General features: G+C 41.8%; 1 protein-coding gene across 6 annotated transcripts in view; it reads right to left on the bottom strand.

The window, feature by feature from the left end:
• Positions 1–27815, bottom strand: part of CHD7 (chromodomain helicase DNA binding protein 7) — a 180752-nt gene that overhangs the window by 17463 nt on the left and 135474 nt on the right. For all 6 annotated transcript variants that reach the window (XM_058528758.1, XM_058528759.1, XM_058528756.1 and 3 more), the window contains 14 exons: positions 27314–27451; positions 27097–27218; positions 26262–26505; positions 24924–25100; positions 19893–20036; positions 18451–18706; positions 12800–13010; positions 12079–12274; positions 11617–11784; positions 11210–11389; positions 7259–7369; positions 6964–7169; positions 3961–4160; positions 3631–3790 (listed from right to left, as the gene is read on the bottom strand). In XM_058528758.1, coding sequence (XP_058384741.1) covers positions 3631–3790; positions 3961–4160; positions 6964–7169; positions 7259–7369; positions 11210–11389; positions 11617–11784; positions 12079–12274; positions 12800–13010; positions 18451–18706; positions 19893–20036; positions 24924–25100; positions 26262–26505; positions 27097–27218; positions 27314–27451 — 2513 coding nt within the window. The remainder of the gene's footprint in view (positions 1–3630; positions 3791–3960; positions 4161–6963; positions 7170–7258; positions 7370–11209; positions 11390–11616; positions 11785–12078; positions 12275–12799; positions 13011–18450; positions 18707–19892; positions 20037–24923; positions 25101–26261; positions 26506–27096; positions 27219–27313; positions 27452–27815) is intronic.

Below are 27815 nucleotides of genomic sequence, written 5' to 3'. Positions count from 1 at the left end.
TAACTGTTCTGCTTCATTATCTCATAAAATTTCCTCAGCTGCTGCCTTAATACCATTTTTGGAAGCACATCAGAAGTTGTAGGAATAAACGAGATATAAAATCTGGTTTTACTACCTTACAATAAACCCTCAATATGGAATGTCAGGTTTTTCAGATTATACAACTTTGCTTCTGAGAAAGGAAGATGGCGATGGGGCTGGGGTAGGGGTGGGTCCTCACTCTTCTCCCTTAAGGAATAGTAGACATATTTTATTCCTTCTAGTTTATATTACCTGGAAGCCTAAGTTGTAGCTTAAAAAATAATGATAAAAATTTACCAAGGAGATGAAAATGTGCCTAATTCATTGAAGTTCTTAGCTATTTTCAAGGAATCAGTCTTGAAAAACGCTTGGAATTCCAGGAACCAGATTTTCAATCTCACTTGGATTGCCTCCGTGGCTTAAAACATAATTCTTTCAATAAAGCCCACCTGGTAAATCCCAAAGGCCTGTGTCTACTCCGAGTCTGGCATCTCCTGTTGAACAGCCCCTGGAGCGCAGGTGGGACTAAGAGCTGAAGACACCCTCCCAGGCCGTGAGCAACCCATACCAAGCGCTACTTCCCGAGCCGGGTAATCCCATCACATACTTACAGAACCCTTCACAAGCCATGCACCACGTCTACATAAACTAGCTCCTTTGATCTTCACAATAACCCTAGCATGAAGTGGGACAGGTTACAATTTCCATTTTACACATGTGAAAACTGAGGGAAATAGCAGTGACACATACAAGGTCACAGAGTCACCTTGAGCATGGCCCACTTGGAATTAGGCCTTCTGACTCCACCACTTGACACTGTTTTTCCAGGATACGGCAATTATCCTTGAAAACACCAAAACGGCAACTAGGGGCAGCTTCACCAAAACAGACCACTCCTAATCATACGTGAATAGGTACCCCACGACACCCCTCCCTCTCCACCAGGAGTCTGCTCCTGGCCACCGTGGGCTCTAGACACGCAAAGTGTGAGGCTGTAAACACCTGAAAATGCTCCAAGGTAAGCAATCATTTTGGATAACTCATTTTAATTTTTTAAGATTTCTTTCTTTTGGTAAGATTAAGCATTGGCTGTGCTGCACTGAACCGACTAAAGAAAAGTGACAGTACGGGCCTCCGTGGCTGGCGCCCTGTTTCTTCTCTGGTTGGAGAAGAACCTGCTGGCCAGGGTCACCTTACGAAGAGGAGGCTCAGGAAGGGTAGTTCCACAGGAAATACCCTTCACCTTTGGCGGGATTCTCTTTTCTTCACAGCAAAACTCAGTACAGTGGAAGTGATTCGAATGGTTTTTCTCCCTTCAGGTAGAAGAAACAGTTTTCTTCTTCGAGAGGAATTTTAGTTATGTGGAAACTTTCATGAACTAACAATAAATGTCACCTTTCTTCCAGAGGAAAAATTCAAACCAATGCAACTGGCAAGCTCAGCGCCCCGTGGAACACATGGTGGGCACTGGGAGGATAACAGTGCAGACGGGAGGTGGCCTGACCCTAAGGAAGACGTGACTACTGAGTCCCCAACCTCATTCGCATTGCATTGCCTGCCCCACCAGTGACCATTTTCCGGACCAGCACCCAGCCCAGGTCCATGCACAGCACTGAACTGTCCTGCCCTTCATCTCCTGTAACCCGAGACAGTTCCTCTGTCTTTGTCGCTCATCATCTTGAAGCGCTTGAAGAGAACCTGCTAGCGATGTTCTAGGAGGTCCCCCAATGTGGCTCTCATTTCTCTCTTACCAGGCATAAATATTTCCTCACTTTAGATCCCAAGAAGTCTCAGGGCATGATACACTAGGAAGACCAAGTGGACTACTTGCTTGTCCCAGAGAGGAGATGGAAGGCATTGCCAGTCTTCTGAGACCAAGTGGACAGATGTGAAGAATACTAGTCACTTCTCACATACTAATTAGAGAGAGTACCCTCCAGAAGCTATTACTACCATTAGAACGGGAACAGACGCCATTGTTCCCACACTAAACCACTTCACTTCTAGTTTGCTTGAATCCAGAACTCACAAGGCTATTGACCCAAAGTTCACATAAACCACAAGGAAACAGAAGTTTTCTCATAGCTATAAGCAGGGCAGGATTTTAGGGAAAACTATTATGCTACAGCAGTAACAACTTTCTGAGGCACCAACAGCTTGAGGTAATGGATTTGAAGACTCAAAAAAGGAAAACATTTGTCAGTCAAAATCTAAGGATAGCGATCAAAGGCAGGCCCTGAAAGCACTATTGTAATTCAAAAAGTGATGAGGCAGTGCAACCCGGGAGGACCAGGTATTCTCCAGGTATCATTCCACGTGAGGTGTGTGGCAACCTGGGGAGGAGGTAGGCTTCTGAGGTGGGCAGGGCTGGTGGAGAGCAAGGGCACTGCCCTCACCTGCCCTGCACTTCCAATCCAGCTCTGCTCCTCGACTAGCTGTTACTCAACCCAAGTCTCAGTTTCCTTGTCAGGGAAATCGGGAGAAAACAGCACTACTCCTCTTAGACAACTCAAACAGATGAGCCATATGAAGGCCTGGCATGCTGCCAGTATTCTGTGCTCAGACTTGCATTGCTATTTCTTAAAAGAGAGATACACGTTCATTTACTTATATCCTACCTCAGTCAATTGCTCATTCAGTTGCTGTAGAACTCCGACTAACAAGGAAGTGAGTCTCAAAGAGCTTGAGGAACTTGCCCAAGGTCGCACAAAGCTAGGAAGTAGCAGAGCTGGTCAGTAGCAGGGCTGCCTGTACTACCGACACTGAAAAATGCACGCTCAGAGCAAGGGAAGAATCAGGATGTCTAGGTGTAGTTTAATATGTAGACAGTTAACAGACCTCCAAGCAATGAAATGAATTTAGATTCAATACTCTTCAGTTATATATAATCAGGTTCTGGAACTAAAGGTAAGGAATATGATTCTAAGCTCATAGGTAGAAAAAAAGGAGCCAGCAACTGAGGTAGCATTAAGCAAAAAATAACATGTAAACTCCCCAGTCCTTCCACTGAAAGCAGTCAGTTGAAGGTGGGATCATAGAAAGCTACCCATGATTCACACACAACGGACTATTATTCAGCCATAAAAAGGAAGGAAATTCTGGTAAAAGCTACGATATGAATGAACCTTGAAAACATTACGCTAAGTGAAATAAGCCAGACAGATTTCGTATGATTCCACTTACAAGGTACCCAAAATAGGCAAATTCATAGAGACAGAAAGTAGAATGGTGGTTGCCAGGGGCTTGGGGGTGGGGAAGGGGGAGGACAAGTTATTGTTTAATAGGAACAGAGTTTATATTGGGGTCAGTGAATAGGTTTTAGGTATAGATAGTGCTGATGGGTACACAGCATTATGACTGTAATTAATGCCAATGACTTGTACACTTACAAACGGTTAAAATGGTAAAATTATGTCATGTGTCTTTTACCACAATAAAAACAACCGGTCATCTAAAGGTATGCTGTCACACGACGTGGCATCACGTTTTAAGAAAACCAGTAAGGCTGTGCAAAGACAGTGACTACAGTCGAATAGTTTTAATAATAGTATATATATCCATGAACATGAAGGGAAACCAGCGCCATCCGCCTGCCCTTCCAGAACGTACTTGTTGCAGTGGTGCTTCAGGTGCTTCTTGTAGCTGTCCTCCTGGAACAGGGCGTCCGGGTTGCAGCCGGCCAGCCAGTCGGCATCCTGCACCACTGGGTGCGCACTCTGCGCTTTCACCTTCTTCCCCTTCCTTCCTCTCGGCACTGGGGCTGATAAACCTAGAATCGCAGTAAAAATAACGATAGACATTCTTTACAACCCCAATTACAGTGTCAGAGTCAGATATTTCGACATATGAGGCAGGGAAACACGGGGTCTCGGTTGTGTCACCAGGGTCCCCGGCGGCAATCTGCGACCCTGCAGCACGAAGAGCATGAAGCAGACCTACCGGAATGATTGACCAAGGCTCGCGTCTGGCCGTCCGCCGTGGGCGTGATCAGGTCCCAGATGAAGCTTTTGATGTTCTCATCCCCCTTGTAATGGTTGAGGCAGTACACGAGGATGGTCCTGCAGATGGTCTCGACGTCCTGCTCAGTGAGCTGACGCTTGTAGCGTCCGTGGGAAAGGATGTCCGTCCACCGGCCCCAACTGCAAAGCAAACATTCAGCATGCAGATGGTGCCCTTCAGCTTAGATCTGGGGCTTTACTTTCACAGCCAGACAGCAGTGTTAGGAAATCTTGGGTCAAAACTAGCAATATTTTACATCAGGTGATAGGACGGCAATCTAGGGCGCAAGAGTTAAAAACACCCGTTATGGAGTGGGCCATAAGGTCACTGCTCCCCCAGCAGGAGTTGAACTGCCACTGAAATAACCCGACACAGGCTCGCCCAGTCAGATTCAGGCAGTGGCAGCAATTTTCAGGACACGACAGCAAGCCGGGACCTGGACGTTTTAGACCCTGCTTCACTCGGTCATGGTTTGCATGTTTTGATGATGACCAACCATTTGAGACGAACAGGGACTTGAGCGGGGTGTGACTACCCCAAATCGAGGATGCAATGCTGAGGAGTACAGCTGCGTTAATCCCCCTCAAAGGGATGCCATGAGAATTAATGAAAACTGTCAACCGGTTTGAGTTTCCTTTTGAGATAGGGAGGGCTAAGTCCCAAGTACAAGACCACTGTGTGACAGGAAGAATGTTCAGCCAATGCTCAGGTCCTCATGTAAAGTGGGTAGGAGAAAGGACTGTGGATAGAACTGAACAGGGCACTGCTAAACCTGAACCATCCATTCAGGGTCACAACCCACATTAAACACAGTGCCGTGTTCTTCCGTCTGGGTGCTGTGGAGTGAGCGCACACAGCAGTTAGGCAGATCCTCTCCCAGGTTAGAGCTGACTGGGCCCCCAGGGCGGCAGTGCTCAGGATAGGAATGGGCTCCCCCACTGCCTTCTTCGAGGACTGAGAGCCGTGCTCTGTGGGGAGGCCTCGCCTGTGAGAAGCACGGTGCACGCCCCAGCAGGCCCTGCCGTTGGCCCCAGTCTGGTCCTCTCTGGCTTCTATGAACTTCTCTCAGTTCCTCAAATTGCAAGGCTGGCCCTCACCTCTAGGCCTTTGGACACGCTGTTCTCCCTGCCAGGAACCCTCTTCTCTTCCCTGCCCAACGCCGGACACTTCCTCTTACCCCAGTTAATTCATGATTTCCATCAAGTCACAGACTATACACGTCCCCTTCTGTGAATTCCTTCTTTCATTCCATCTAGCCCCGGAAGTGGGGAGATGATACCGGAGTGTATCTTAAAGGAGAGGAGACATGCTTCTGTGCTCCATTTGCATAGTGCTTCCCTGCCACGGCATTGTCACAGTTTAGTGCCATTTCCACTTGTTCCCCTGCCTGCCTTGAGGTGGGGACTGTAACAGCCCTGCCCACAGCTGTGTCTCTGGTGTCTGAGAGCATCCCAGCACAGTGCCAGCACACAGTAGGTGTTCAAGACGTAGCGATGCCCATGGGAGGAGGAAGGGCTCCACTGAAAGAGAGGGTGCCCTGAGCGTGCTTCTCAGCTTCAGGAGTCACTATGGTGCATTTCCAGGGCTACCAGCAAAACTCTCAACTTTGATCATTAGGTTGAAACATGGAAGCAGGCACAAGTGGCAAAGGGCTTAGATGGGGAGAGTCTCTCCGCCACGTGAGAACAGACAGGAAAGAGTGTCCAGCTTCCGAAGATAATCAGTAGAGGTGACACAGCTGCTGAGACATAAGATGGGCTTCAGCTGAACTTCATTAATTCCATAAACAACCAGTGATTCAGCACTCACTGTGTGTCTGCTGGCACAGTACTCTGCCCTGAGGACACAAAGAAAGAGTTCCAGCCCCCAAGGAGCTGGTAACTGGGGCTCTAGCAAGAGAGGCCGACTACTCAAAGTCATGAAACAACGTGATGAGTGTGACGGAAAGTGCAGGCCAGACTCTGGTGCAGGGTGCCCTGGACGTCCAAGGACAGGAGATGTCGAGCAGATCAAATCTGTGTGTTGGGTATGTGTGTGGGGAAAAGCAAGCCCTTAGGCAGTGGGAAGGGTCTGAGGAAAGACAGAGGTGGGACAGAACACGGCACATTGAAGGAGAAGCAGTCTGTCCTAACAGAAGCCTGGACTGGAAAGGACCAACAAGACAGACAAGGGCCAGATAAGAGCCCTGTATGCCATGTTAACAGAATGTCCGTACTTCTTCTGAAACTAATGATGATCCACCGGAAGAAATGATCAAAGACAGGATATCATCAGATCTGTAGAAATATCATTTGTGTGGCACTTTCTTATTCGAATGGAATTTGCCTACAGTCCCACATTATGCTAGAGAACTCTTATTTGGATACAGATATTTACTGAGGACCTTGCCATTCAAAGCACCGTGGGGAGTGCCCTGGAGATTCAGAGATGAATTAGATGTGGATCCTGCCTTTCAGGACTTGTAGTCCAGCAAGAGAAAGATACCACATTCAGAGAGGTGAAATGACCATCCATTTATGTTTCAGATGAGTTGGAAGAACTTTACAAGTGAGATGATTGCCTTTAAACAAACTTTTATAACAGAAAAATATTAAAAGATTACTACAGTCATAAACTTTATGTGAAAGTAAAGTAGGAAAAGATTTTGTAATTTTGAGACTTCGTTCTGAGTTGTTAATAATCAACAAGTAAATTTGGGTCTGACATAATTCCTTAAGGAATTCCTTAAGGGACAAACTTGCACCCCTTCAAATCCATGAGGATCTGAACAACTTTGAGCACTTTAACCAAATGACTCCGGACCCCGTCCGAGCTGCTGCAAAGGCATTTGCTTGACTGTGCCATGCGGAATCACAGAAATACAAACACAGATGTAGTGTTTCTACGCCAATTGGAAGTCTATTTTAAAAATAAAATTCCATCTTTCACATGAGTCCAACTTACCCATAGACAAGCAGATTCTTCTCAACTCGAAAGCACTCACTCCTCGCGTAACCCTGAGACCTGTCCTGGGGCCGCCGGGGCTTCATGCAAGGTTTCTCTTCAGAGTCGCTTTCCAAGTCTGAAAATTCCATCAGCTCATCTTCTTTCACTGCACTGTACAGCCTGGTTTGCTTTCTCACTCTTGGAGTGTCAATAACCAGGTTGTTCTAAAAAAGACAGCAGATACATTTGAAATTTCTGAAAAGCGGACCCTTAGGTTAGATCAGATAAGGTTTGAATGAGACCGCTCACTCACCCTCCCGTTTAAGGCATCAATATCCAATTCAGCCTTCTTAGCCCACTTTTGCCAGAAATTTGGATCATCCAAGGAAATATCTGTCCTATTTCCAGACGCAACAAAACTGGCCTAAAGAGGAAAAAACGTGAATTACTTTGAGATGCTTTTCTCAGAGGCACAATGCGAAGCAGCTTTCATCTATTCATTCCCTCAGACACGCACGCGTTCTCCCACTGCAGCCAGACGCCGCGGCTGATGGGACTAGGATGAGAGGCTGTCCCTCAGGTGGCTCCCTATCCAGGGGCTGAGACAGATCACGAAACAGAAAATGACAGTGCAGCGTAATACATGACAGGCAACAAAGATCTGCACAGATGTAACTGATATACAGAGGAGGGCCCTAACCCAGGTCAGGCAGGGTGGCGGTGGGGGTAGGGGTACAGGGAAGGCATCGCTGGGAAGACAGAACAGGCTCTCCAGAATATAATGTCTGGACCAGAATGTTAAAAGCTCAGCACATGGAAACGTTCAAGGCATAGCCTGTGCAAAGGCACAGAGGAGAAGAAAGGCAATTGAGTCGTGTGGTAGGGGATGAGGGCAGTCGGGGGAGTAGCCAGAGGTCAGACTGGTGAGGTGGGCAGAAGCCAGGTCAAGCAGGGCTTTGCATGTCCTGTTAACAGAGTCCGAACTCTATCCTGAGCGAGCTCTTTGAAAATGGGAATAATCTCAAGATGGATACAATCATATCCAGTCACCTGTTAGACCACACCGATGTCTTGGAGCATCGAGGGTAGACCAGAGTAGAATAGGCTACTATAGTAGTTTAGGGAGGAAATAATGAAGCCTGAGAACAGGAGCCAGTCTAGAAAGATATTCTTTAAAAGATAAAATCAAATGAGTTAGAATCTAGGCGGATGTGAAGCACGAAGGAGGAGGAAGCCAGGAAAAACCTCTGCATCCAACTTTGGCATCTGAATGCTGTTACCTGAGGAACAAATAGGGGTGTGTATGTTCACAAAAAGGGTGGAGGGACAGGGGGCCGAATTTGGTTTTGCACATACCGAATCTGACGTGCCTGTGAGGACTGAGGAAAGAACCTGAAAAAAAGCTGAAAGACGTGAGGGAGAAGATGTTGGGCCAGAGCCCAGAGGGGAAGAGTCTTTCAAGACTGAAGTAGCTGGGACAACTGGATGTCCACAAGCAAAAGGAGGGATCTGGACCCCTATCTCACACCACACACAAAGACTCGCTGGAGAGGGATCACAGACCTAAACATAAGAGTGAAAACTCTAAAACTCTTAGAAGAAAACATAGGAGCAAATCTTTGTAACCTTAGGTTAGACAATGCACCAAAAGTAAAAACAATGAAAGAAAACATGGGTAAACTGGGCGTCATTAAAATTAAACACTATTAAGAAGAGACTAGGAGAAAATATTTGCAAATTGTATTATCTGATGAAGAATTTTTACCCAGAATATATAAAGAATTCTTAAAATTCAATAATAAAAACACAACTCAAAAGATGAACAAAGGATGTGAAAGTCATGTCAGCCGAAAAGGAAACCAGGAATAAAATGAAAAGACAACCTACCAACTGGGACAAAACATTTACAAATCATGTATCCAACAAGGGTTTAATATCCAAAAGATATAAAGGAACTCATACAATTCAAAAACAAAAAAACAAACAGCCCGATCAAAAAATGGGCAGAAGATATGAACACACATTTTTCCAAAGAAGATATACAGATGGCCAACAGGCACATGAAAAGATGTTCAACATCACTAATTATTAGGGAAATGCAAATCAAAACTACAATGAGATATCACCTTATACCTGTCAGAATGGCTATAATTACCAAGACAAAAAAATAAGAAATGTTGGAGAGGATGTGGAGAAAAGGGAACCATCATACACTGCTGGTGGGAATGCAAAATGGTGCAGCCACTACAGAAAACAGTATGGAGATCTCTCAAAAAATTAAAAATAGAAATACCACATGATCCAGCTATCCCACTACTGGATATTTATTCAAAGAACGTGAAATCAACAATCCAAAGAGATTTATGCACCCCTATGTTCACTGCAGCATTATTCACAATAGCCAAGATGTGGAAGCAACCCAAATGCCCTTATATAGATGAATGGATAAAGAAGATGTGGTATAAAGATACAATGGAATACTACTCAGCCATAAAAAAGGAGAAAACTGTCCCATTTGCAACACCATGGATGGACCTTGAGGGTATGACGTTAAGCGAAATAAGCCAAACAGAGAAAGACAAATACTGCATGATTTCACTCATACGAGGAAGATAAACAAACACATGGAAAAAGAGAACAGATTAGTGGTTACCAGAGGCAAAGGGGCTGGAGGCAGCAAAAGGGATAAAGGGGCACATATATATGGTGATGGATAAAAATCAGACTACTAGTGGTGAACACAATGAAGTCCATACAGAAATTGATAAATAATAATGTACACCAAAAATTACACAATGTTATAAACTATTATGATCTCAATAAAATAACTGAAAAAACAAGTCAGCCAATAAAATGTATTGGTGATGATGTGGAGAAATTAGAACCCAAAAACATTGCTAGTGGGAAGGGAAAATGATACAATCACTTTAGAACACAGTCTTGGCAGTTCCTTAAAGGGTTCAACATGGAGTTAACATATGACCCAGCAATTCCATTCCTGGTATATAGGCAAGAGAAATCAAAACATATTTTCACACAAAAACTTGTACACAAATGTTCATAACAACATTATTCATAATAACCAAAAAGTGGAAACAACTCAAATTTCATTAACTAGTGAATGGATAAACAACTCGAATGTCCATTATGAACTGGTAAATGAGGTATACCCATATAATGGAACACTGTTCAGCAATAAAAAGGAAGGAATTACTGATACACGCTACAACATGGATGGACCTCAAAAACACTATGCTAAGTGAATGAAGCCAGACACAAAAGACTATAATGTTGTATGATTCCATTTATATGAAATGTCCAGAGTGGGCAAATCTATAGAAAAAGAAAATAGATTAGTGGTTGCCAAGGACTTGGAGGGGGAAGAGGAAGGGGACAAGGAGGAGGGAAGGACTGACTGTTAATGGGCAAGAGGACTTTTTTGGGGTGATGGAAATGGTCTAAACTTAGACGTGATGATAGCTGCACAAGTCTGTAAATATAGTAAAGGCATTGAATTGTACATTTAAAATAGGAGAATTTTATGGTAAGTAAATTAAATTTCAATAAAGCTGTTAAAAATGAAAGTGAGAGTGGGCCTGGGTGTGAAAGGGTGGAACAACACGTAGGTGAAGCTTCAGAAGGAGCTCTCGGTAGAGTGGCTCAGTGCTCACTGGTGACCTTTGCCAGAGCTGGTCTGATAGAGAGGTGGGGGAGGGGTGCAAGCTGGAAGTTGAAAAATAAGTAGAAAGGGAGGCAGCGGAGACAGCTGGTGTAGATAATGCTTGTGTGGATTTTAGCCATGCAAGAAGAGTTATGGAGTCGCAGCCAGAGGGGAAAACAGATGAGGGGCTCTTTCAAGATAGGAGTGACTTAATTCATTCTTAGAGGCTACGCCAGGAATCAGGACCCTCAGGAAAGAAGGAAGACGATGAGGGAGTAGGAGCTCAGGAAGTGGAGACGATGGGGTGGAGGACACAGGTAAAGGATTAGCTGTGGAGCTGGGAAGCAGATATGAGGACACGGTGAGGGTGACGAATGGTGCCACATACATGGAAGAGAACTCAAAACACAAACAAAGAATGTCTTATGCATTAGGGGCTTCACTAGAGGTAATAGGGGTAATTAGGGGCTTCATTAGAGGTAATAATTTCTCCATTCGCAATATAAAGTAAGCATTATATACGCATCTTGTGGGCACTTTTCAAGATAAACGTTACACTATTACACTTTTATAGGAAACCTGCGTCTTCAGATCGAGTCACACCTTAGCAAACGTGGAACCTTTTCCTTCAGACTCAATGGTGATCGTGTGGGTTCGCCGTAGGAGAATCTGATCAATATCTTCCTCGCAGAACTTAGACCCTTCATCTTCCTCATCCATGAGGGCACCATAGGCCCCTTTTCGTAGAAGATCCTCTATTTCCTTTTTGGAAAGCTGTTGTACCTGTTTTAGAGAAATATTTAAAATAATTTAGAATTGAAATATTTGTAGACTAAACAAATGTTTCATTTTTCTCAAGAGGGTAAACCTGAATTATACAAAGGAAAATGTGACAAAATATGCTTAAAATACTGAGGTCAAAAAATAATCAGATGCTGGATAATTTCTCACTATCAGCGAAACAAAGTCAGAAGCCAGAATAAATAACGATCTGGGCAAGTATGGTTTACCCCGTTGGTAGCGTTTTCTCTCCCGCTCATGGACTGCAGCACAGCTTTATCCAGACCGAGCTTCAAACTAGCCTTGTCGAACATTTCCCTCTCATAAGAATTTCTTGTAATCAGCCTGTAGATTTTCACAGATTTGCTCTGTCCTATTCTATGACATCTAGCCTGAGCCTGGAATGAAAAGGAAATTAATGGCTACCAAAGAAAGAAAAGACTCAATTGTCAGTTATGAGAGCATTTGTTCCAATAAATAGAGGTGCAGTTTAGGAGAGGGTTAACATACTAAGAAATTACTTCTACATTACTAATGAATTGATTACTAGTTGGTTCATTTGCCCCTATCATGGGACACCACCTGAGTGACTACACGACTTTAATTTATTGGTTTGACCGGCGATTCTCTGTCATAGTAGAATGACTTAAAAAAAAGAAAAAGGCACGAGGAAGATTTTCTTGCTCGTTTACCTGGAGATCATTTTGGGGATTCCAGTCAGAATCAAAGATGATGCAGGTATCAGCAGCAGTAAGATTAATGCCTAAACCTCCTGCCCTCGTACACAGGAGGAAAACAAACCTATCGGAATCGGGTTTGGAGAATCTGTCGATAGCTGCCTGACGGAGGTTGCCTCTGACTCGGCCGTCGATCCTTTCATATGGGTACCTAGAAAACATCAGGATTAACAAGGAGGCCTGACAAACAGCTACAAGAGACTTGTTCCTTTTTTTATTTTTAAGAAAGTATTCCAATGTGGGATATATATTAACAGAATGATATTATCAGAAATAATTTCAAAGCAAATAGGTTTTGTTGTAGTTTTTCATACAATTGGTCAAATGCCTAAAGATTAAATTTCATTTTACTTCCTCTCCCGTGAAATATCTAAACTCTAAAAATAGCTGACACCTCTTAAGTAAAATAACCATTTCAATTTTAGGTAAGAACTATTCTCCCCTAGTCAAAAGAAAGAAATGGGAAACAAAATTGCCCACAAAAGTATGCAGCATCCCACTGCAGTCATCATACAGAGTAGCTGTCGTGTACATCTAAGCTTTCAAAAAGAGATGTGACACATTTTCCCCACTTCACCCCCTTTATCACAAATGTCACTTTGAGGTAAACCACCTGGACCCCATGAAAGGTCATTTTTTCATTTCCTTTTTATTCTTATGGTACAGTGGCCCTCACCGTCTTTGAATGAGGTAGTCTTCCAGTATGTCCAAGCAGCGCACCATCTGGGAAAAGATAAGCACCCTGTGGCCACCAGCCTTCAGTTTTGGCAGCAGCTTGTCAATCAGCACTAGCTTGCCAGCAGCCTGGATCATCGCCTGGAGCTGAAAATCTGGAGAGTCTGCATTGTGTGTTTCTTTAAACTCTTCCAAAATTTTCTCTTCAGCACCTGCAGAGATTGGACAGCATAACGTGAATACTGTAAAAGGTTTTTATTACTAAAAACAATGAAGTTGCTTTCAAAACCCACTGCAAACTGTAGGAACCAGAACACCATACTCATGTTTATGAAAATGAATCCATCCACTTACTCAAAGTTAGGTCTACACAAAACCACAACAGTACAAAAGGGATCAAAGTTTTAAGCACAACACATTTAGGCATTTAGGGGGGAAAAAAACCACATTTTCCAACAAACAAATGTTTGCTGTCTGTAGAAACTGAATTTCAACAACAGACTGTCAAGCCAGAAGTGGCAGAAACAAGCCAAGGGCCAGATACCTACAGAAAATTTGGAACCTAAATTGCTAAAGAAATGAAGAACTGTTTACTAGCTGAATATAAACACAAACAACAAAATCTGTTAGGAAACTAAGAAACAAGGGAATGGAGCTCAAACCATTCCAGGGCAAGGGCAGTAGTTTGTGTGTATAACTGCAAATTAATACATCTGAAAGGATGGCAAGAAAAGAGAATTCAGTCTTCAGGATAAATTTTAGGGATTTTCGTGGGGAACTTGAGCACACATCTTCTATTGCATTCTCTACATCACCCTCCACATTCATTCTCATCCGATTATTTCCTAAGGTACTAAAATTCTATCTTAAATTATCCAAAGCTTTAAAAACAAAACAACCTCTAAGTGTTTCATGTAAGACCTCTATGCCTAACTCTTTATCTCACAGCCCCACGTAGATTTCTGCTTGTTCAAAGATTTTGGTGTGTTAGAGAGAAGCCTCAAGGGAATGACATCTTCCTAAGGAACAAAGTCCTTACCGCTTCCTTCCCTGACCCCAAACACACGCTTATTCAGGAAGCAGCAGGCTAAGCTTCCCTCAACTGCTTAGGTGGCTTAACTAGAATTATGTAGCACTGGTCTGCCTCCTCCCATCTCTGGGGTTAATCAGGGCATGGCTGCTGTGCTCAGCCCCTCTCCCTAAGGACAGGGGATATGGCCAACTATTCTTTAGAAAATACAAACAAACAAATCCATCTAGTGGGATTGGTTCTCAGCCCTAAACGGGGCCAGAAATTTTCAACCACTCCTCCTACCACTGTCTTAAACATGGGAACTAACTATGTACAAGTTGGGGATACATAAACCTCAAAAGGGTTTAAAGGTGAGCTTAGTTAGGCGACCACAGCAACTCGGACAGCACTTCTGCAAGCAGCAGCAGATGTAACCAAAGTGCTATCCGATTTCCACTTTAAGGGCACTTGTGGAAATTAAGTTATCACATGGTCATATCCAGAGATACAGCTTGTTAATGATTAATCAACAAAGAATCTCACTGAGAACAGATTCAAGTCCCTTAATGTCTTCCAAGCACTAAGGCCTTCTGCAAAGCACACTGTTACTTCTTACGGAGGGACTGGCAGAAAACGCCAGCTAGGCCAGAACTGCTAGACTCCCACTTCCTTTTCCACAATGAATAAAATGTTAATAATATTCAGGATTTTTCTCTAAGTGGGGGAAAAAAAAAGCAAAGGTTTTACTAGGAAAAGGTAAAGAACAAAACGCTGTTTAAGAGCATTAGCAGGAATGTTCTTGAATCAAGGTGAACAATGTTTTCCAAAACACGAAATTTAGATATCTACGTTCTAGATTTGGGATAAGAAGTCCACATACTACATTAGGTCTTTTTAAAAAGTTTGATCTTGTTGCACAATATACTATAAGCTCTTTGCAATTCAGAAATAGATTTTACTCGTACAATATTTGGACAGTTATTTTTCACCCATATTATGATTATAATCCATAATCAAAATAAAATATACTGTTTTAGTTTAAAACAAGTTAATGGTCAATGAAGAGTTTTCAAAATGAAATAATCATTTTGATAAAATAAATACCAGGCATGTTTGAATTATTTTAGCAAAATATTTGAAATATAAATAATTCAAATTAGCAGAGAAATTTTTAAAAAAACTTTATTCAAAGACAAGAAAAATAACTTTCCTTCTTTTTCAATGCTACTAATAATTTCTCATCTTACAAAGAACAGTAAAAAAATAAAAGTACATTCTTTCTTACCTGACAAAAGCTACTGCTGAATTAAGCAGTTCAGGTCTTTGTTATGAATTCAGGTTCTTCAAGTGGTAGGCAGTTTACACTAGAAATACTTCATTTAAAAATATCAGCAAATGTATTTCCTACATGATCCCTTTAGCGCTATATTTATTATGGCCAGACTAAAGAGAAGGGAAGGTGTTGGGGAGAAAAACAATGTCTACCTTCCCAAATTTTCAAGTTTACCAATTAAAGATTTACTTTGACGTTAGATTTATAAATATCAATCAGAAAATGAATGGGCAATAGGTTACGGCAAGCCAGAATACTTTATTGGCACTGCTCTTAACTAAGGCACTGCTCGTACTACACTCTTAAAAATGTGTATGTGCATGTGTATCAAAGACAACTTGAACTAAATGTGGAAGTCCTTTCACTTAACACAGATGCTCACTGCGAGGGCAGTAACTGCAATGTTATCTAGCTATATTAGCCACAAACAAACAAGAAATTACTTTCTTTTGAAGATTATCAGAAAAGAACAAGTTGCTATTTTCTCTCTGAAATTCACCCATCCTGTAAGCTTCAGTCTTGTTTTCTTCCTACACCATCCCCTGCACTCCCCTACCCCAACAACAACAGACCCTTCAGTCACCCCTAATCATTAGGGGACCCTGACCAAGTTTTCAACATTATTTTTACTCTCACACCGGGAAACTAAAATTGGACATTCCACTTGGGCCAATAAGAGTAATTCCATTTATGTTACCTAGTTACCTGCTTAACTTTCAGCAAGAAAAACAACTAGCAACACTGACCAGGTGCTTACAGCGCACACACTGTTCTGAGCACTTCAGTAAAAACACTCACACACGTTAAAAACATCTCTTATTTACATAGTTCGTGTTCTCCCATCACTTCTAATTTTTTTTCTTCTGCTTTGCCTATGTTGCCACTCTCAGTTTATGCACACATTTGCTTCATTTTCCACAATTAGAAATGTTGTGCACTGTTGTATTGAACTTTAGTTTGATTGGGGCTGCTTTCCTCTGTCACGCCCAATGCAAATTTCAACTTTACCTCCAAAACTGAAAACATCCCTGTAACTGCTCAATAAACGTGTATGGAGCTGGCATTACGTCAGTATACTTTCTACTCCAGATTGTGGGTGAAAATGGACAGCACTGGCCCTGGAGCAACCTCTGGGAAACACAACGTCTACCCAAGTTATCTGGGCAGTAGTTACGCCTAATGTGTGTGTGTCTTTTTTTTTTTTTACTACAATTTCCCAACATAAAGGCATATAAGAATCCCTGCTTAATAGACACTTCATAACTTGCTGTAAGGACAGAAAAACTGACCTCGAGGTGTGATCAAATGGAACAACGGCCACAAATCCAAGCCTTAGAAGTCCTCCTGGCAAACAATGAATTACATAGGATGACCCTGGAGAGCAACCAGCCAAGAAAGAGACCCACCAGCTGTGTTTTGGAGGGACTTCCCACCTGCAATGCTCAATGTATGTAATTAGCACGTAACCAAACAAGGTAAACTGGACAGAAGTGGGAGTGGATGTCTAACAACCATCACTGAGATCACCTCTTTCACACACATCCTGCGGGCAGCATTTAAGCTCTTCTGTGAGTGCCTTTTCTTTCCCCTTGGAGGCTACTATTCATCGTTTTCTTTTTACCAGATATGAAATGCACAAGTGTGTGTGTCACATGTACACACGCACACACACACACACACACACGTGTGCTTTACTCATACCATCAATCACCCTGAGCCCCAATTCCATCTCTCCAACTCAGGAACAGGCTGGTTGACACTCACCATAATGGCCTTACAGGCTCTTAAACACACGGTGATTATCAGGTTGGCAGTGTAAACATATAATTATCACACATGATACTCTAGAAGACAAAGCTAAAAGCACAAAGTTTGAAAAGGGAATTCAATGATGTCCCCACCACAGCAATGACCTTGGCTGCTATGCTGAGACTGCCTTCCAGGTGTGGACCACTTTGCCATTTAGTAACAGGAACTTCTGGATCTGAGGTGGCTGACAGGTGTATAAGTTATGAAAAGGGGAAAGAGGAGGGACTCTTCAATTCAGCTGCCCTTGAACCTCATGGACTGTGATAAAGACAAAACCAGGCTTTCTTCCTTCTCCCCTGGAAGGGAACCCAATTGCATTGCTGGCCAATTATAATTGCACACAAGCACCCCAAGTTAGCCAGCTATCACCTTTCTTGAACCCATATTAACTCCAGCCTTCACGACAGCAATAGCCTCCTAGCTGGTCTTGCAGCTTGTCTTGTCTTTGTATACTCCCATCTGTTTATACGATGCTGCCAGTTCAATCATCCTGAATCACATTTCCAATCATCTCTCAGCTCAAACACTAACCATGGTTTTCCACTGCCTGCAGACTAAAGCCAAAATTCCATAACCTGGCACTTAAGGCTTTCCCAGCATGTCCAAGGTTCACTGTCCCACTGTTCCTTACAGTACTTTATACTCTGGGCAAGTTCCTCTGCTTTCCTGCCTCCTCCTCTTTGTTCATGTTACTACATCAGCCCAAATGCCCTTTCTTTTCCTAACCCTGACTGGCAAAATCCTTCTCATCCCTGCAGGCTTGTCTCAATGCCATCGCTTTCTCATGGCTTTCCTAATCCCAATCCCTGACAAAGTGAAGGCTCCTGTATTCTCCAGAGTCTCTTACACATCATAGGCATGAAATATTTATTCCTCTAATGATTTTTGGAAGTATTTAATACAGGTTTTTACTTGTATCAGTTACAAACACTATCAATTTAGTTAGGAAAACAGGAAGACCATAAAGTACTCATCAGTAACAGGGACAAAATTATTAACAAAGCTTTAAGATAATCTCTCATTCTTAGGGAATAGGTGGTAAAGCCCTCTCGTCTGAGAGAAATTTCCTCCTATCCACGTCGTGAGACAGCTGACAGCTGCCTTCGCACACCACAGTTCCTCTCTGATTCTCTGATGTAAACACACACAGAGCAAGAACATCTCAATCAGGGGCCAGCTGCTCTTTCGCTGTTTGCACCTTTGATGATTTCTGGCCATGGAGCACTAACACCTCCTTTCAAGGGGTGAGACGTGGATACGTGGAAGTAGGAGAACGGCGAGGTGAGGTCTGAATTTGGGATTGGTGGGGGGCAGTGGTCCTTCGCCTTCAGCCACCACAGAAGGCGGCATCAGAAAGAAGAGGAAGCTGGTGAAACCGACGTTGAGAGGACAGGATGCAGGAATGACTACAAACCATAACATCCTGAGTCTGGAGGGAGAAAAGGATTTCTGGTGCTTCGACAGTCACTGAAACCAGCTCACAAGCGGGCAGGCTTACCGTTAATAAGGTATGGATGATTGCAGCACTTTCGTAATTCCATCATAGTGTTTAAAAGGTTAGGTACGTTAGCTTGACCACCACCTTTGGAAAGAAAGGTAAAATTCTTCTCAAGGATGGCTCGGTAATATTTCTTCTGAATGTTTGTTAGCTCAACTTCAATAATAGTTTCTTCTTTGGGGGCCAAGTTCTTTTCTACATCCTCCTTGAGACGTCTCAACATCATTGGCTTTAGAATAGCCTGGAGTTTTTGCACCTAAAAAAGGACCTTAAGTAAATACTGGTATCATGATTTGCTTGCATGTTAAAACATATCCTAACATGAAAAATCAGAATTATCTTATTTATTTACCATTCATTTTCATTTGTCAAAACCCAGTAAGGGTATGAAGGCACTAATCTTTCAGCTTTCATAACAGAAGTGCCTGAAGGTTGAATGATTCCATTTCAAATGGACTATTTCACCTATCCAGGAGTCCTGAACAGCCAGAAGGCTTGAAAAGTACACAGCAGAAAAGAACCCAATTTATTCATTTAGCCTTCCCTTCTGTTTGTCTTAAGCCATAGGGATAAAGAGGGAGGGGGAAGAGACAATGCCATGGGAGTACTATGCTTCGGTTCCCTTCCTTTCTAGAAAGAGCTAACAGAATGAGCAAGACAGGAGTCATCTAGTCCCTCCACCGGTGAGCAAGCAGAGACGTCTCTCTGGTTCTCTTTTCTGTTGACTGGAAATAGGATATAGCACACCAGATAGTTTTTATTTTAAGAAAAGCGAAACAAAACAAAACAGACTTCACTTTGAACTAAACTAAGAGGCTGCAGACGGTACGTTGGTGGAGGAGGGATATAAAGGCCAAGATTTCCAGCATATCTCCATATTTATTCCATAGAGCCTGATAACGAATACCCATACAACTCTTACACTGTATAAAGTAACCAGTCCCTTTTCATACGCAATATTTCATTTATTTCTCACAGAAACCCTGTGGGGTAGTTATGACCCATGTTTCTAAACGAAAATATGTAGACTCAGAAAAGTAAGCTATATGACTAAGTATAAAGAGTTAAGAAATAAGACTAGAACCTCAAAATTGCAGGAGGCAAACAGCTCTACAAATGTCAGCAACTTCTGACACTATCCCCAAAAGAATACAGAGCAAAACCACCAACCTGAATAGCACGGCAGCCTCTGGAAACGACATGAAGAGGTATGTAACCTCTCCACAAATCTCACAGCCCTTCACGAGAGCAAACAAACAAGAGAACCTCCATAGCGAAGACTCAGAATGCTCAAGGAAAGGAGACAGAAAGCTCACTTGTCTACTAAGTGGGCAAAAACTGATATAATTCACATTTTTAAATAGTTAAACATTAATGCTTTGCCATTTCATGGGTTCATCTTCAATTATATGACTAAAACACAAAGTAGACACGCTAAGTACCTGTTCTTCTGTTTTCAGATCACCAAATTCTTGCATAAAGGTGGTTTCTGAAGGGAAGCGACTGGGTTCCAGGAAGTGGAGCAAGCTGAAGAGCTCTTCCACAGTGTTCTGGAGCGGGGTCCCCGTCAGCAGCACCTTGTGTTCCTGCAGGAATACAAGGAAAGCAACTCAAGCCCTAACAGAAATGGCTTCTGAAAACCAAAGCCCCTCTCTAGACACCCACGTTCCTACTTTTACTCATTAACGTTAACGCGGCACCCAGTCTACGTGAAGTCTAGGAATTAGGCACAGAGGTGGGGATAAAGGGAAACACGGTCCCTGCCTCAGACATACACATAGAGGGGCCTCTCTGGAACTCTGCAGACCCTGTAAATGTGTCTTGCCATTTCATTTCTTCCTGGGGTTATTAGCTCAACATTTTAGTGCCATGGCTTTGCAAGTCCCCTAAGTTTCCACGCTTTTTTCCCCACCAAAGTTTAAGATTTTTCCTAAAATCCCTAGACTCATATAAAGCTTACATGCCTCTTTCTGTTCTCTACATCAACAGTGCTCTCATCTCCCCATCTGCTTCCTGCATGACTCACTTTAGAGACAAAAGAAGTTCTTCTACACGCAACAGCATATGAAAAACTATTTTGTTCTGCAAAAATTTCAAACTAGCAGAGAGGTCAGCTTGGTTTTAAATACCACAATCATTTTTTTTTTAACAGATACTATTTCTAACTTTGTCTCTTTAAACCAAGTTAGGCATTTCTTTAAAATAATTCTTCCTGTTTACAAGCTTTTTCTCTAACTTCCCTTATGCATTTGCACCCTTGTCCTTCTATTTCTCTATGTCCAACACGGACGAGCTGTTTTGCAGTGACCAATCTTAACGATAGTGAGTTTATTAATCTTAAAGGCCTTATTATTTTCTACTCTGTTTGGCCATTTGATACACAGTATAGCTAATAAAACTATTTCAGAAAGTAATTATACCTCTAGCAGATTCAAAAGCAATATTCTGACTCAACTTGGACTCTGACAAGACTTGGTCGCCAAGCAGAGAGTACATGCTCAGTAAATACAAGATGACTGACAAAACTAAGGACATGCTAATTTTCTTTATATCTACCACATATTATGTGTCAATGAAGCTCTTTGAAGGTGAGGTGAAGAATGTGCTTTTATTCCTCCTTTTCTCCCCTTTCAATAAAGAGCTCTCTGATTCAGGAAGATACACAAACCACCATCATCCTCAGGCTCACTAAACTCATCAAGAGTAAGGAGTTTGCAAATCCATTCAGGAATTTTAATGTATAACCACACTGGAGGGTAACGTGGGCTCCAGGCCCTAACACACTCAAGTTCTGAATTACTTTATCTAAGAATTTTTTAAATACCGTCATGGAGTCAGGAAAAGAGGTATTGCAGTGGAAGAGAGCTGTATTGCTGCTAAAGAGTGTCTTCCAGTTTTCTCATATCCTTTATGACCGAGTTAAATCCTGAATTTCTAACCAAATACTTCAGAAAGAGCCTTTTAACTTATCTATTTCAAAATAAACTTGTTTGAAAAAAGGAGAGGAACTCCTCCTTTTTGTTTTTTTTTTGTGAGGATCAGCCCTGAGCTAACATCCATACCAATCCTCCTCTTTGTTGCTGAGAAAGACTGGTCCTGGGCTAATATCTGAGCCCATCTTCCTCCGCGTTACGTGGGATGCCGCCACAACATGGCTGGAGAAGCGGTGCGACAGTGCGCGCCCAGGATCCGAACCCAGGCCGCCAGCAGCAGAGTGCACACACTTAACCGCTACGCCACAGGGCAAGCCCCTAAACAACGTGATTAATATACACAGTATCACAAAATGTCACGTTAACAGACTCGGGCTACCAAGCTTATCACCTCCAAGCTCAACTATGCCAGTAGATATGCTTTTGGCTTGAAAACGTTACCATTCTTTTTAGCTCTGATGGAGTGATGTCCATTTAATTTCATTTCAGCAGACTCTTTAAATCGTGTGAGGCCTCCTGACCATGAAAGATGAGATAACAGAATCAATGAAGAACTACTACTACCTCCAGAGAATCCCCTCCTTGTCAGTGAGGGACAAGGAGACAGCTTTGCTTTCCAGAGGTCCTATGGAGGACAGTGAAGACCATAAATGTCCCTCAACATATCATCTTCACAAGCATTTCCTTTGTGATGAGCGAGCTGAAGACACTCACTGGTCTTTCCTTTCTTTTTTTCTTTTTTTTTTTTGTGAGGAAGATTGGCCCTGAGCTAACATCTGCCAATCCTCCTCTTTTTGTTGAGGAAGACTGGCCCTGAGCTAATATCTATTGCCAATCCTCCTCTTTGTGCTGAGGAAGACTGGCCCTGGGCTAACATCTGTGCCCATCTTCCTCCACTTTATATGGGACGTTGCCACAGCACGGCCTGACAAGCAGTGTGTCAGGGCTCCCCCAGGATCCGAACCGGCGAACCCCGGGCCGCCAGCAGCAGAGCGCGCTCACTTAACTGCTGTGCCACCGGGCCGGCCCCAGGTCTTTCCTTTCTGAAAATGCACTCAAAGATAATCCTCATCAACTGCCATCTTCATCATAACTGAGTCTAGTGCACATAACAGCTGTTCCCTATGACCTGCTCTGTAGTTGGATATAGTTATTATTTGTTTTCATTGTGACTTAATCTAGGAAAGAAGACTAAAAAGGCCACTAAAAAGTGGCCAGTGTATAAGTTTAAGTTTATTTTAAGTAAGCATGTAAAGACCAGGCAATGAGCTGTTCAGAACTGGATAAATACAATCATATGCTAATTCTGAACAAAGATAATGTGTTCCATCTTGAAAACATCTCTTCTGAGATAAAGATTCTTCATCATCAGAAAAACAATTATTTTGTTCATTTGCTAATCGGAGCTGCCCAGCTGGTGAGCCATGGATGAGTTACAGATATGCCAAGTCCTTCAGGCAGCCAGCAGGGCTGTGACAGTCAGGATCCCAGGACTGGGCACCTGTGGTGGTGGGCAGCCTTCTCTGCTTACCCCAGTGTGAAAACAAATACTATCATTTTCTATGTGTGCCATTATGTGAAAAAGGTTAGCAAACACTGCAATATGTAACAGAAAAACTATCTGGATAACAGATTCTAATCCATTAATGAAGTATTACTATAAAAAAACAGAAAATCCTCTGAAGCCTCCCAATGACAATCAGATTGTTTGATGTTGACAGAGTTAAACTAATCTGTACTCACCAATGGAGGACTGTTTTACAGTAAGAATCTACTATCTGGGAACATATGAACTAATAATAGAAAACAACTTAGATAAACTCCATCAGGTGACCAGTTAAGCCTCCAGGAAATGGCGCTATGACTGTCTCCCACGTGGACCACTGTGAAGATGGGTCCCTGCTCAGCAGGTGTAGTTAGATATTTCATGAGCATTAATGTTTACCTGCAAATACAGGTTTACTTCAATGTAATGCTAAAGCATCACCTGGAGAGACCAAACACAGTCACAGAGTTTCTCTCTTTCATGTTTACCCATGTCTTCAAAACCGTTCACCATTTCTAGTTTGTTTTGTGGACTGGCCACCAAATACTATAAATTACTTTGAGAAAGGTCTTAGGATGGGAAATCCCACCCTAAATCAGATAATTCAGTCAGACTTTTTCCCCCCAAACAAAACTAGATTTTCTTTGTTTTTAATTAAAAGAATAGCTGGCTAATTCAATCCCATTAATTTAAGAAGAAAAGAAGCTGCTTCAAGGAACCAGCCGCAATGGAAAGCTTTTCAGTGTTCTTTCAGTAGTACCAGCCTTCAGTAAAAAATTTATAGCCATGAGCATATAGACTATTCCTTCCCATCTCAAACTCTCAATTAACAAGAGATCAAATTGATCTACAGAAGTCAACATTAAAGGGATTTTTAAAATCTTGTACTTTTTAAAAACTCATTAAAAACATCAAGACATGCTAAACGTTAATAACTTTGCTTTTAAAATATGCACTAAAAATGAAAACAAGTGATCAAAACCCACCTTGTAAACTATAGAGTGAAAAGAAGCCTGAGGATGACCGAGGTCATGTAGTAATTTCCTCTAGGAAATCATACACACAGCAGTATGGAATGGAAAATCAATCAAATTATACCACTTCTACAACACGTTATCCCACGACACTCCAACTGAAAAAAAATCTAGAAAAATCTAATCAGGAGGACCTGAGCATCTCTTGGGAAGCTGGAAGAGTATGGGATAGGTGTGATTTAAACCTGCAGATCAGGGGCTGGCTGGGTGGCGCAAGTGGTTAAGTGCGCGTGCTCCGCTGCCGCAGCTGGGGATTCACCAGCTCGGATCCCGGGCGCGTACCGACGCACCACTTGTCAAGCCATGCTGTGGCAGCGTCCCATATAAAGTGGAGGAAGACGGGCACGGATGTTAGCCCAGGGCCAGTCTTCCTCAGCAAAAAGGAGGATGATTGGCAGATGTTAGCTCAGGGACAATCTTCCTCACAAACAAACAAACAAATGAAAAAAAATAAAAATAAACCTGCAGATCAAATTCAAGGTCTGGTAATGCCCCAAACTTCAAAGTGTCTATGCAAACTGGACCAATTCCAGATACTGACCCAACTTACTGAGAACTTGCATATATAAGTCCTACTGGCCCCAGCATGCCAAAACCTATGAGCCCTGGAATATAACTGGATTATCATCACTGAGCTAAAGCTTGGCCCACCAGCTTATGAAATGGCAGTATTTATAAACGAAATGGAAAAGCAAATACTTGAAACTCATTTCAGCGAAAACATCATGACTATACTTTGCTGTGTTACAACTGTGCAAAGACACCAGCCAACCATGTAAGAATCAGGAAGACAGCAGCAACTTTTGAGCGACTGAAAGCTCAGGAAGATGTATATCACAATATTTGACAGACTTTGCCAACACCCTTCACTGGCATCAGTCAAAATTCAGAGCAGCAGGAATATTGAGGCAGTAACAATTCTATTAGGAGTTCAGTGGAATCACCAACATCACCACTGACCAAGTCCATCATCTTGAGTCCTTCCAACAGCTTGCAGTTCCTATTCTTCAGCCTGTGGGCTTCATCAATGACTACACAGCGCCATGGAATACTCCGCAGCTCAGGGCAATCAGTCAAAATCATCTCAAATGTAGTGATGATGGCATGAAACTTATAGGACCCCTTTATCACTCGACCCTACGAGAACAACTCTGAATTATTATTTAGCATTAAAGGCTAGATTAATATCTTTGAGGATAAATAAGTAACATAAATAAATAAGGAATAAATACTTATGTTTTATCTTTATTTTAGGTAACACATATTTTGTTTTCAGAGTATTTTGGAGGTTTTAAGCTGTTATGGTATAACAGAGTTTTAAAACCTTTCCTTTTCAAAAGGAAGCTCGAAAACTGTTAGCACAATTTCCGATCCAATTTCCTTACAGATCACATGCAGTCAAGTGCCACTAAGTGTGCCCACTCCAGTTACATCCTCCAGACTCCAAAGGGTGAAAGGCCAAAGGGATTATGTACTAAGCTAACTTTCTAAAAACTTTTTTACTTTTATAACTTATTTTTACTTCTAAAGTGCTAAAATGAAAACACATTCACTTAGTATAGAACTTATAACAATTTTCCAAATCTAAAGATAAATACCAAAATAAATTTCAATATTTTTCCTTTAAGTATTTAACTGTAGGTCAGATTTTACACTTAAAGCAAACAAACATGTAAAACAAAACTCTGTCCTATTTCCAGTTACAGGACTTCCATTTACCACCCATAGCTTAAAACTATTTTAGCACACACTATTCTTCCTTCTTTGTCATTTATAATGCTTCACTGTGAATATCATAGAATAACTGCATACACCTAACTAGAATAAGTAAAAAGTCAAAGCAATTGCTACTAAAAGCCAAAGTACAAATTCTTCCCTTTGGATGTATTTCATTCAATACTACATGCCTAATATTTTTCACTTCTAGTAACAGTATAACAAAATATCCTTCTATTCACATTTAATAATGCCACTTTTTGTTTAGCTTTCTCTTAGGCTTGCAAAAGAAAACCAATTAGCACATCAATACAGTAAATGATTTTCAATTGTCATCCATGATAAAAAAAAATTTCATTCGTTCTAATCTAATAATGAGAACAACCAAAGCTTTAAAAATAAAGAGCTATAATCATAAGATGTAGAAATATAATACAAATATAAATTGGGTAGGAAATCTAAAGCAAATTTCTCAATCTTGCAAAAGCTAGAACTTCCCCCTAAATGTCTGAGACCATTTTAATATCCAGTGCCTTAAAATGCACATAATAAGCACAAGAAATACCACCTGTGACGCTTTACCTGGGGATCTTTGAAGTACATTTCATACAACTGAATGGTCCGACGACTAGCTTGACTCCCATGATACACAACCACGTTCAACTCCGTCCAGGTACGGAATTCCCTTTCCCAGTTGGGGATTGTGGACAATGGGGCAATCACTAAAAAAGGGCCATGGATTCCTTTCAAATATATCTCATAGAGAAATGTAATGGACTGGATAGTTTTTCCCAAACCCATTTCATCTGCTAAAATGCAGTTTCGCCTTTGGAAAGGAAATAAAACAAGGGAAGTTTAGTAAGTACAGATATTAGATACTGCTTTCTTGTCACAAAATATATACTATTACACTCACAAATGCATATCTTAGATGCTTTCCTAGATTCAATAAAACACATTTTCAAACAAAATTCTGTGACATAAAAATTATTTCTACACACTTCTATCAATCTCTCTATTAATGTTTGTTGACTAAACAAATATTAAGCATACTTCCAATGCCTGCTGTTCTTTATAATTCTCACTAGTTAAAATGTTAAGGGCCAGCCCTTGGCTTAGCGGTTAAGTGCACGTGCTCTGCTGCTGGCGGCCCGGGTTCGGATCCCAGGCGCGCACTGATGCACCGCTTCTCCGGCCATGCTGAGGCCGCGTCCCACATACAGCAACTAGAAGGATGTGCAGCTATGACATACAACTATCTACTGGGGCTTTGGGGGAAAATAAATAAATAAATAAAATTATTAAAATAATAAATAAATAAAAAATAAAATGTTATATTTGAATAATATTTTCAATAAGTACAAAGGAGAAGAGCTATAGGCTTTTATAAAAATGAAGAAAAACATGTTTTACATACATGTTGTACCAATTGAAAAGCAGCCAGTTTACTCCCTCCAACTGGTATTCCCTGAGTTTGTTATTGTTTTTATACTCCCTGGAACGCTCCGATTTCTTCCAATCATCAGCAGGAGGTCGCTCCTGTTTCAAATATAGTAAATCCCATTAGTGGTTTCTCAAAGACCACGCAGCTATGCTATTTCAAATTAAATCCTCTACCATTAGCCAGTGCTTACCACACGCTCTGTTTCCGGCTCCCTGGACATTAGTTTCTCAAACTCTTCGATCTTCGCTTGATCTATGTCCTGCCTTAGCTCCCACGTGCTGTCTTCATAAGGCAGTGAGCACCACTTCACCAGATAGTGAGTCACAGGCTGGGCCAGGTTAAAACAAATCAGAATTGGATTCATTTGACCACTATATACATATATATATATATATATATATATATATATATATATATACACACACACATATATATATATATATATATAAAGGAAAAACATGTGCTCTACTTCATTTATCAATAGACACTACCCCAGCAACAGTAAGTCTGAGTTGGTAGAAGCTTGAAAACTATGACCACTGAACAGTAGTCCCTAGTTATAAAGTCTCGAGTCTCAACTCAAAATAGTATTATTGAGTATTATCAGAACAGATTAATTTTTATCTAAGTCATTGGTAAGTAATGTTCAAAAGCCAAAAAATATAAAAAAATAGCTGGTAAATAACAGAGCT

The sequence above is a fragment of the Diceros bicornis genome, chromosome 33 (assembly GCF_020826845.1).
Source record: "Diceros bicornis minor isolate mBicDic1 chromosome 33, mDicBic1.mat.cur, whole genome shotgun sequence".
Lineage (NCBI taxonomy): Eukaryota > Metazoa > Chordata > Mammalia > Perissodactyla > Rhinocerotidae > Diceros > Diceros bicornis.
The sequence above is the reverse complement of the archived record's forward strand: the minus strand, read 5'-3'. Positions and strand labels throughout refer to the sequence as shown.